The sequence below is a fragment of the Pisolithus orientalis genome (assembly GCF_024613125.1).
Source record: "Pisolithus orientalis strain OTSU chromosome Unknown F5J12scaffold_68, whole genome shotgun sequence".
NCBI classification, from domain to species: Eukaryota; Fungi; Basidiomycota; class Agaricomycetes; order Boletales; family Pisolithaceae; genus Pisolithus; species Pisolithus orientalis.
This window is the reverse complement of record NW_026260849.1, coordinates 124,892-136,685: the sequence shown is the minus strand read 5'-3', so window position 1 is coordinate 136,685 and position 11,794 is coordinate 124,892. Positions and strand designations below refer to the sequence as shown.

General features: G+C 45.6%; 2 protein-coding genes across 2 annotated transcripts; both read left to right on the top strand.

Moving 5' to 3' along the window:
* Positions 1 to 3,852: 3,852 nt before the first annotated feature.
* F5J12DRAFT_786815 (uncharacterized protein) lies at positions 3,853 to 4,380 on the top strand (the record flags this gene model as incomplete). The annotated part of the gene is made up of 3 exons (XM_051743524.1): positions 3,853 to 3,915; positions 4,002 to 4,095; positions 4,127 to 4,380. 3 exons carry the CDS (start codon positions 3,853 to 3,855, stop codon positions 4,378 to 4,380), a joined length of 411 nt encoding a protein of 136 aa, XP_051594894.1.
* A 3,403-nt stretch (positions 4,381 to 7,783) lies between these two features.
* F5J12DRAFT_786814 (uncharacterized protein) lies at positions 7,784 to 8,887 on the top strand (the record flags this gene model as incomplete). The annotated part of the gene is made up of 5 exons (XM_051743523.1): positions 7,784 to 7,883; positions 8,011 to 8,414; positions 8,467 to 8,568; positions 8,593 to 8,784; positions 8,816 to 8,887. 5 exons carry the CDS (start codon positions 7,784 to 7,786, stop codon positions 8,885 to 8,887), a joined length of 870 nt encoding a protein of 289 aa, XP_051594893.1.
* Positions 8,888 to 11,794: the final 2,907 nt, after the last annotated feature.

Below are 11,794 nucleotides of genomic sequence, written 5' to 3'. Positions count from 1 at the left end.
CTCCTCATACAGCCTGAGCTTCTGAAACATGTTCAGCTTGTCCACCATTGCTGCATACCAACAATTGCCATCTGGGTGATTTACAGCATCCTCAAACATTGTAGGCTCATCATTGCATGCAGAACTCACTTGGTAAGCTGTGTGGTCTTGTTGATTCAAGTCAATGCTTTTGCCTGACTGCTGCATCTCAACCTTGCACTCAGCCACTCCCCCACCATGAACCTCTGCCCTTCCATTGTCTCTCTCAGCATTCCCATGGTCCTTTTTCCTTGTCAATGTTGACCTCTGGTTAGCATTGACAAAATATCTTGGGTCATCATCTTGAACTGGAGCCTTTCTGGTCCTAGAGGATCTCCTGACCTCAGCAAGTGGTAGTGGCTGTGGATATGGCACTGGAGGACCTCTGGACATTGTAGGATGTCTTGCTGTTGTTCGATTTGCCCTCTGGGAGATTTCTGGGTGAGTTCTAGGCATTTCTACCACAGAACTTGGCTCATCTGACTGATTTGGCTCATTTTCAGCCTCTGTGGGCTTGAGCATTGATTGTCCTTGATAAGGACCCATCAGAGCACCTCCCTGGCTCCCTGTGGTTGTGATGAGACCTAACAACAGGGTTTGTTGTAGGCTCACACCAAGAACCAAAGAAGAAAGAAAGAGAAGAAGAGAGGAGGTGAGTTTAGAAGCAGGAGACTTCAGGACTCATAGACCCAAATGGACTAGCTTGGAGCTAGCCTGGGGATTGAGCAATGGTACTTATAATATAGCACATGTGTCAATGGCAAGGTGTACATGAGGTCTGTGACATCATGGTGATGTCATGATGGTATCATAGTGGAGCAGAACATACTAGAAGGCAGGCATGTGGTGGCAGCAAGGTGAGGTCCAGACCAGAGTCCAGACTGAGTCCAAGCAGATAAGATAAGATGGAAAGGAAAAAAGGAAAAGAAGAAAAGTGTACATATCATAACACTATCCCCTCCTTAGAAATTGACTTCCAGGTGATTAAAGGTAGGGACAGTGTCCATAAAGTTCTCAAGAGGGTGGAAGAGGGAGGCAAAGAGAGAGGAGTCCATGCCACAGAGTTTATGAGGGGCAGAGGGTTGTGGTGGTAGAAACCTTTGATGGCAGCAGGGGCAGACTTTATGGTGGACTCAGGCTCCCAGGTGCAGTCCTTGTCATGGTACCCCTTCCAATGTACCAAGTACTCAAGCCTGTTCTGTTTGAGGTGAGAGTCAGCAACATACTCAACCTCAAACTCTTCATCACCCTCATGGCTCACTACCAGTCCAGGGCATGTGACAACCTGTCCCTCAAGTGGTCCCTTGTGCAGTTTGACCCATGAAACATTCATCATGGAGTGGATTTTAAGGGTTTTAGGAAGTTTCAGTGCAACTGCATTTGGTTTGAGTGAGACTACCTTATAGGGACCAATCCAATGTTCAGTGAGTTTTCTTGAGGGGTGACCAGAGAGTGAGATATGCAATGTTTCCAACCAGATGATGTCACCAACAGAGTAGACTGGGGCTTCTGAATGGTGTGCCTTGGAGTTGAGCCTCATCCAATCTGCAGTCCTCTCCAGGGCCCTTTTGGTATCCTCCAGAACCTTGGCAAAGTCAATGGTGTTGTCAGTGGCTGCCTCTGCCTTTGACAGGAAGGGTTCAACTCCCATGTGTGGGGAGTAGGAATGAGTAACTGAGAAGGGGCTCCTGCCAGTTGACTCCTGACACTTGTTATTGTAGGAGAACTGGGTGACCTTTAGCCAAGAGGGCCAGGAGTCCTGTCTGTTGTTCACAAAAAGGTGAAGGTACTGCTGGAGGTCCTGGTTGAGCCACTCAGCTTGCCCATCAGTCTGAGGGTGGAAGGCAGTAGAGAGTTTGGGCTTGACACCAAGCATTCTGCAAAGCTCCATGGTGAAGGTGCTTGTGAACTGAGGGCCTCTATCAGATATGACAGTTGAGGGTAGGCCATGTTGGGTCCAAACATGATCCCTGAAAAGCTCCACAGTCTGGAGGGAGGAGACACCCTTAGTAGTGGGGGTGAACACCACCTCCTTGGAGAACCTATTGACCACCACAATAACATTGTCAAAGCCCTGTGCCTCTGGTAGCTCCATGAAGTCAACCAAGATGTTGGTCCAGGGTTTCTCAGGGATGGGGTTGGGGAAGAGTTTACTGGTGGGGGGAACCCTCAAGCTTTTGGCCATCTGGTAATGATGGCAGGCAGCCACATACTCTTTTACAGAGGCAGGCATGCCTGGCCAGACATAATTGTGAGAAACCAAATCCAAGGTTTTCTTCCACCCTGGGTGGCCAGCAACTGGGGTGTCATGATGTTTCTCCCAACAGTGGACATGGACAGCCAGGGGAATGTAGACCTTTCCTGAACAAACATAAAGGCCATTCTGAAGGGTGGAACCCTCTGGTTGTGGCATAACCAAGGAAGTGGACTTCAAAGTGATGACCAGATCCATCTCCTCTCCAATGATCAGGGTAGAGGCAACCCTTGAAGGGTCAAGAAGAGTGACACCCTAGTTATCAGAACCCTTTTCTGGCTCATGATCCTCCTGTCTTGACAATGCATCTGCCTTGGCCTGGGATGAGCCAGGTTTGTACACCAGCTTATAGTTGAACCTGGAAAGGTACTGAGCCCAATGAGCCTTGCAATGGTGTAGATTCTGCACCTTCATGAAGTACTGGAGGTTAGAGTGATCTGTCCAGACCTCAAACTGATAGGGGGTGGCCTTGAGATAGTGACACCATGTCTCCAAGGCATGGATGATGGCAAGCATTTCTTAATTGAAAACCTGGTACAGTGACTCCAAAAAACCCTTTCAATGTTTTCTCTAAATGGAGTTTGTGAAGTGTAGTGCGAAACAGGGGTGGGAATTTTGCTTCGTGTCTCTAGGACCAAATTTAGTACTTGCCCTTGGCTACAGAATGGTACCTTTTCACATGATTTGGCAGACAGGCAGTGGAGATATCGATATCATTGATTTAAAAACTGCAATACCATTGAAAGGGTTTTTTCACTTTTGAATTGAAAAGGGTATTTGGAGAATGAGAAGCTGAGATCTCAGGATGGGATGGGAAAATATGATTACATAATAAACCACATGATCTTCTAGATGATTTGTTAACAAGCAAACAATGACAAACATTGTATTTGTATCATTAAACCTCCCTCTTTTACCACAACTCAAGAAATCATCTCTCTGCCTCACATGGACATGTTCTCAGGGAAATCTTATCAAATACTGGTTTCCATTACAGTACCATCTGTATAAATATGCTCTTAGAACCATTAGACCCTTAAAAAGCCTGCTGTCAGCCATTCCCTGCACTGTTTCCCCACCATGCCTGATGTTTTCTGGGACTAATCAGTGCTTGGAAGGCTGAAAAATGTTATGGAGGTCAATCTGGCACCTCAGAACATGATGTATAAACCAATCTCCTCTCAACAATGCATTTCTGGCCCAGGGACACTGGTATGGAGGTTAGGGCAAGACAAAATCCTCTTCACCCTTGGGTGTCATCAGAAGGATGTGCTACTGAGCAGCCATGGAGCAGAAACCCTGTGCTCCCACCTGTCCCTGAATATTGCCTTTGGTCACATGTGATTGAATAACCCTTTCCCAGTCATCCAAAGTTCAGATCAGAGCAAGATCTAGTGAACCTCCTTAGAGCCAGTTCAGAAACTGGTGTAGAGCATTGCTGAGCATTACCAAACTCATGTTGGTTTGCTTGAGTCTGAAGGTCCCTCCACTAAAAAGGTGTGCCATGTGTGATTTTCATGCATGACAGATCAGCACTAATGCAATTCTGGTCTTCAGGTATCTGGTGGGAGGCCAAAACCATGCCAAGACACCATTCCCTTCTCATTCCTGCTCAAATCCCCCACCAACTGATGGTTCCCATAGTGAGTGGCTCTCTGCACCTCCAGCCCATGCAAAGACCCTGGTGCATCATCCACAAAATAAAGTGCTAACTGACTATAATGGGCAGGAAAGCAATGGCCATGATTCTGATGATGAAGCTGATGAAGACACTTATTTGCCCACCCTATCCAATTCAAAGAAATTGGCAACATCCCTGAATAGTGAGCTTCCTGCTGTAACTTGTATTCACAGCAAACCCTGATCTGCACTCAGGGAACAAGTACACAACTAAACTACAGGATCACTCAGAATGTGTAGATGAAGACGGATTGGAGAGCATTCCTTTCACTGACCACCCAACTGAGGAGGGGTCAACAAGCAGAAAAAAATGGTGGAAAGCTGAAATCTGCCCTGAAGCACACACACCAGGCAAGTTCAGTCATGTTGAATCAGCTGTTATGGCTAACAAGTTTGTGCTGTATATTAGCAGGCTCTGTCAGAGTTGAGTGAGCAGACATGAATTGACATCAACCTGGGGCCAAATACTTGTCCAAGTCCAACAATAATGGATCTGTGACCACCAATGCAGCATCCATGAATGTGAAACAGGGCATCCCTAGGAGCACCTGGAAGTCACCTTGTGTCAGAAAGGCCCCTGCAAGGCCAGATGCAGATGTTCCATCTCCTGATGCAAAGAGATCATGCAAGCAAAAAGGCAGCAATCAGAAGTGGAAGTAGTTGCCAAATCCCTCAAACAGTCAGAGTGGAAACCTTTTTTGGAACTCATGTACAGTCTATAGAGGGCTTACCCTAGTGTGACACATTAGAATACATGTGTATGGCATGTATGGTAGCTCATGACACCATGGTGGTTGTGAGAGGCATCTTTGATATCAGAGAGAGGGATAGTTAAGTGGGATGGTTTGAGCAGGACAATTGAGCAGAGAGCTGAGTGGGACAGGTCTACATATTGGCCATGTGGAAGCGACTGGTAGCTATCTATGTTGGGAGATATTGCTGCTCATCTCCCATGTATTGCTGTTACCCAAAATTTTGGCTCTGTCCACCATTGTCCAACCTTGCTGAACCAAATATGGCTGTCTCCACCATTGTCCAACCTTGCTTCCCACAGTGTGAATGATATTCTTGCCATTGTTCCTACAAGTTTAAATCTTGATTGATCATTGACCTATCAGTGAACCCATCATCATTGAATATGTCCACCAAACAGTCCCACCAAGTTCATTTCTGTCATCAAGGTGAGGTGGTCTTCATTGTTGGATCCAGTGACCTAAGCCATTCACAGCTAATGTAAGACCAATTGAGCCAAGGCAATCTAGCTCCTGCATGAAGCAGTCCAAAAATCTGGAGGAGACACTAGTACAACTGTGTGAGTTGCAAGAGCCAACCCCTCCACCAATTGTCTCAAGTGGAATGGCAGATATGGTGGGGTCAAACATGGATATCATGGCCAGTGAGTGAACATGATTTCTCTCCAAGCTCAACAACAAACATTCTTTTGCTATAGATTCATGTGAAAGCTTGCTGGATCAGTTCCTGCAGGAAAGGGAGCCAACCACTCTGGCAGAGGGTGGAATCACAGCTGGTGAGTTGGCACAATTGCCCTTCAAGCTAACAAACAAACAAATTTTTCTAGTAATAGACCCACATGACAACTTGATGAATCAGTTTCCTGAATGAACAGGAACCCACTGCTCCCCCAGTGGATGGTATGAATGTGGATCTACTCAAGCAATTGCTGAATGCATGGGAACCATTGGCACCACCAGTCCACACATGAGAAATTAAACAGGATGGATGGGTCTTCAACACCTGCACAAGACATTACTATGCAGGTCAATTTTCTGGCAGACTTGCAGAATGTGTGGGAACTATCTCCTCTGCCCATCACCCATGAATCATCAAATCTGAGGGACTGATCTCCTCAACCCAATGTCACACACCAAAGGTGTTTGGTGAGGTGGACATGGATACAGCTGATGAATGGAGATGAAGACCATAGCCCTCATGCGAAGAAGGACAGCCAGGAATGTCAGCAGTCATCCTTCACACAAGAACAAGTCATCAGTGCCAGAGAAAAAGAAAGGGAGTGAGTTAAGCACTGGCTAAAATTCTTAAGCACCCATGTATGGCATTCTGGTTTTTGACATATCTCTGCCATTTCTGCAGATACCAAGACCATTCCCACACTCACTTGTAGTGCTCAGCCACACAATCTTACCTTCCAAAATTGGAAAGGATTTGCACACTCCACATGTTTCTACAGCACTCCCTCCAAAAGATGCTCATTTCATTAAATTCTTCTGATATGGCCACCTCTACATCAATCATTTTGCTTGTCCCCTTTGCTAGGGACCATGGCTACATATATCTACCAGGAGTTCCTACCAGCTTCCATCCTGAAGCATCCTGGTACATCCCACCCTTGTCTGTGCCCTCTCAGCCCATCCAGCTTGGACAGCATATTCTTTTTGTCAGTATGACCTCTAGGAGGACATTCTTTGGTTGCCTCAGGTCTTTCATTCACTTGGAAAGGTCTTATGTGGTCATTTCAGTCTCTCCAGTCCAAGAAGCATATGGGTCCTTCCTCCCTGCTCCCTGCCATGTCTTCATACCAGTCTTGTCCATCATTCTTCCAAGATTGCAACAGCTACAGTATAATCTACTGTTCTCCACTCTCCCTGATTGCATCCATGATGAGTATGATGCACATCTTGCCTCCTTGTTGCAAGATACAGCAGAAGACACTCCCCATTCATCCTCTCTTCCAACAGAGCCTCATTCATGAAGTTTTATTTGCTTCACTGAGAGGATGGTTTGGGGGGGAAAGTTGCAATCCCCTATGCTCCTGTCACCCCACAGACCCCCAAAGCTTGACCCCTGTTGACATCTGACTCACCCTGTCCACTTTTGGATGTACTATATCGACATCAGATCAGCGCTGCCTCTCTGTCATCCCACCATGGCCTAGAAGCAATCTCTTCAAGATGTGACATGCACAGCCTCCCCCTAATGCAATTCCAGTGTGCTTTCCCAGTTCCTGACATCACTTGACTCATACTTTGACATTCTTACTGTCTTTGACTCACCTATTGCCAATACTTACCAATCTTTTGACTTTGCTTACTGATTCTTCGCTTTTTGGCTTGCTAGTCCTTACCAATGCTTACCAATGCTTTCCAAGACGATTACCCATTGCTTACATTCCTTACTCATCAGTTACCAATCACTTACCAAGTGTTTGCACCTTGTTTTCCAAGGGCAACACCCCTGTACTGTATATAAATCACTGTACTTAGATAGCAAAAAAAAAAAAAGAAGACATCAGAGAGCCCCTCTTGCTCGCATTTATCATCACTCAGTAATTCATTCAGCAGCTTCAATAGTTGAGACTTTATTAAGGGTCTAACTATCATCTACTTCACTTATCCTTGTCTATCATCAATATACTTCACTCCAAGCCCTCCCTGAGTTCAGTGCAGCTTAGGACATCAAATTAAGTCGTCATCCATCCTTCTGTAGGCTGACAGCAGTCTACCCTATTGCATTCTCTCGCATTCCTGCTCCTTCTTCATCAGGAGCACCCCCAACCCTCAGCACTCATCTTTGAGTGTTGTAGCTTGCAAAAACCCTCCCAAAGAACAGGTTCTACCATCTAGGTACTGCATAGGCACACCACCACTTGCTCTTTTTGTCTTTTGTGTTGGTTTTGGTTGGTTTTCACCACTGAACCACACTTTGACTCACACCGATTCTCTGACTAACCTGCTTGCTCAATTGCAGGATATGAGGGGACCAATGCCTCCCCCACTTGTTTGAAATGTACCTGTCAAGTCTTTTGACTTGGCAGCAGATGAGGACAATGGCACAAACTGTTTGACTTTTGGCATGCCAGAACAATCAGAGATGAGGGATCTCTTCAAAGAAATATGCAATGGTGAACATTTATTTGGTTCTATTCATGTGATTGGTGACATCCATCAATTATGTAGGTGAACTTCCATCTGCACAGCAATCTCTTCAAATGGAATAATGGGGATTGGCACCTGTTCCACATTGTGATCAAGGTATGGGCATGAACTTAATCTGATAACCTTTGACATTGATAATTTTAGTCCTGAGCACCTTACATGCCACAGTATCTCACTACCACAAAAACACCATTCCCAGTGACATGCCATTCAATCCCACCCTCAATAGGCACCTTGTGTGGGTTGCAAATGCCATTGTGAGAGAATTGGGCACAGCTGCAAGGGACCAGTATGGTGCAGCCTCTCAGGGCCTTCAACTCATCAATATGCTCAATTTGATGGAAGTCATTCATTATCCATGTTCCACCTTTGAAAATTGTCCTGAGCCATTCATTGCCCACCAATCACACCCATCTTGCCAGTCTGTGGTAGAGATGGGTATCCTCTACTTGGTGTGCCGGATCAAGGTGGCCTCTGTACATCTGAAGCAGACTGCCAATATTGCAGGATGGCCTGTGCATTGGTTTGCAAACCTAGCAATGGACTTGGTAGGTTTTACATCAATTTTTCACAATGTGGGACTGATACATATTCCTTCAGAATCAGCTTAATAGCTTGATTCTGGTGATGGTGTTGCATGCCAGTTATACTCCTCCCCTCCTGGCATGCTACCATGTGTACCTCAGACACCAAGATGATGAGGTTAGCTTCCACAATCAAATGCAGCTAATTCCCCTTAGCACATTTTGCATAATCAACAATATCAGCATCATCATCCTGCATTGGACCCCACATGCAGCTGATCCCAATTCCATCTTTGCATTCCCTTGGTGGCTATATCATTTGGAGGAATACACAGCGGATTCCCAAAGATTGCAAGGCAAGGGATTGTTTTCTGCAGCCTGGGATTTTTTTAAGGTATGCTGCTTATTCTCATCACTGCAAATAGTTGATGATGGCCCAGGGCTTATGGCCATTGCCTGAGGTGCCAATTGCAGACCATCTCAATGGCCATATCTAGGAGCAGGTAAACTACTGCATTGAAAATATTTGGAAATATGCTGATGTTGTCAATGGTTGGGGTCAACAAATTGACCATTTCTACACTAGGTGGTGGGCATTGTGTAGGTTGTTGGGCATGCTGCTTCAATAGTTTACATGTTTTTGACTGTGGAGTTGGTTGTATATACATTGCTGTGAATGTCAATCATTTATGAGATACCACCCATTTGCATGATGTCTGAACCCCTGCCCATCCATGCAATGTCTGACAATTCACCCATCTGCATGATGGCCTGAGTAGGTTTACTTTTTTTGCAGTTTATGATGCACACCCTTTAGCTCTGAGTACCCACCCAATCTATGATGTTGAAGCACCTGCCCATTTGCAAAATCTTGGCAACACCACCTGTCTGAAGTTTGAGAGCCAGCATATCCTAATAAAATACAAGATCTGCATCACCTACTAAATCTTACATTAAATTTTGCAGCTTCAAATCAACAGTTCTCCAGTTGCAACTGGTCTAGGTAGTAGGTCATCCATCCATGGTGATTAACACATGGGAACATGCACTGACTGATGTACATTGGCACACATGTAGTATGCCAGGCATGCTCTGTCACCATCTACAGCTCCCACCCCATGCTCCAATGCTGAACCTGAAAATGCAATGATCATCCCTGGGTTATAGCACAGCTGCAGATTCAATGTTGGAATGACAAATTCCAAGGGCAGGTAGTTTCCCATGGTTACCAGCATGTCATACCATGGATCCTGTCCATTGATATCCCTGTGGTAACAAGTTGCCTGATCCACCATCATGGACATGCTGCTATACATGGAGCTCCATATCAGCAGTATGCAGCTCATATCTGAATCTGCCTGCTGTTCCACCTGTTTGCAAAGGCAGATCAACACTTCCCAGCCATCTGCATACATTCATGGATGGAAGACATGCAGGATTGCAGATAACAGGGCATTGGTGTCAGACATTTGGTCAACCCATTCCCTTGTAGAAGTGTTTTCCATCCTGGATTTGAGCAGCCATGAGGCTTCTGGGAAGCCATTTTGGGGCTTCAAGATGGATGAGCACTTTATTCACAAGGCAAGAAATGATCACCCACCCCATGACCCTGTTGAAACCATGTGGGTGACAGGTTGATGGTGCCTTTCAACTCAGCATTATCATGGAAATATGACTTGACAGTCTGCCATGCCTGTGGGGAACCCTTTATGCTCTCCCACAGTGGTTCCCTCAGAAGATGAAGGCAGTTCCATAAGTTGGCCTGCCATTCAAGTCAGTAGAATATGAGATTCTGCATTTCCTTACCCTTCTTTTTGGGCTGAGAGCATCCAGCAAATACCATACACAGATAGTGTTTAAGTCAGTCACCAGAATGGACAGCTCAGTCACTTCTGTGTATCTCTCAGCAGCTTCTGCATTGCAGGTTTTCCCACCCTGATTTTTCCTGATATTTACTGTGGAAAGATGAAAACTTCCATCACACCATTATGATGGACTTACTTGGGTGACAATAGGCCTGTGAGATTACTGACAATATGCAATCTGCTTCACATAACACCAGAAACAGAATCAATATATCTGGAAGGGCACAAGGTCTGCTGAATACCTCCTCTTGAAATCTGGCTTTCATGTATGACACAATGCAGTCTGTTAGTTCCATTTGCCATCTGTGGGGGGTTTTAGACATGTCTTGCATAGTATTCATGCTTGGGGTGGATGAGGTCAGAGTTGTATAGTGGGTGAGCCACTTGCAGCTTGTTGCAAAATTATGGCATCTCAGGATGCTTGCCTCAATATTTTACTGTGATCTGATCAATATGTTGTGACACTATACATGTTGCTATTGACAGGCCTGCCCATGTGTTGTGACCATGTAATTGATATTGCTGAAAGGCCTGTCTTTATGTTGTGGCATGGGTGCATCTTACTAGATGGGCCTGTCCATGTGTTGTGACCCTGTAAATGATATATATTGAAGGGCCTGTCTTTATGTTGCAACAGGTACATCTTACTATGGACAGGCCCACCCATGTGTTGTGATGGTATAAATGGTATTACAGAAGGGCCTGTCCATATGTTGTGATGCTATAAATGACATTACTGATGGGCCTGTCTTTATGTTGTGGCAGGGATGCATCTTACTAGATGGGCCCATCTATGTGTTGTGATGCTGTCAATGATATTACTGATGGGCCCATCCTTATGTTGTGACAGGCATACATCTTGCTATGGACAGGCCCATCTATATGTTGTGACAGGGGTATATTATCCCAAAGATGGGCCCTTCCATATGTTGCCAACTCTGTAATCTATCATAGAGGGGCCCCTCTTTATGTTGTGACCCTATAAAGCATATGATGGGCAGACCCATCCTGATATTGTGACTGGGGTGCACCCTACCATGGATGGGCCCATCCATGTCTTACAGTAGCTCAGCATACTTAATTGGTTGTGGGCCTGTCTATATGTTGCAGCATCCTTACCCTCCACAGGCCCTCCCATATGTTGTGGAATTGTGCTTACAGGCCCATACATATGTTGCTCTCACTATAGGCCCTCAGGCCTGTCCATGTGTCATGGCTAATCTATTTAGACAGGCCCATTGCAGGGTCTATATAAGTGTTGGCATTTTGGCACACAGGCTACCAATATGTTGTGACTAAATGGACTACATGGGGTCAAGCTTCCAGACAATAATCCTGATGACAGGCCTGATGGTGGGGGCAATGGTGATGGGGATGACCCCAAAGACCCAGATGAGTCACCTGAAGACCCAGTCCTTGCCTTGACCAGAGCTATCCATGAACTTGCAAAATCTAGCATCTCATTCTATGCTAGGACTTCATGTCTAAAGTCTCTTTCTCTTGCAGAGACCTCATGTCCTTTCATTGGCTTCACCTACT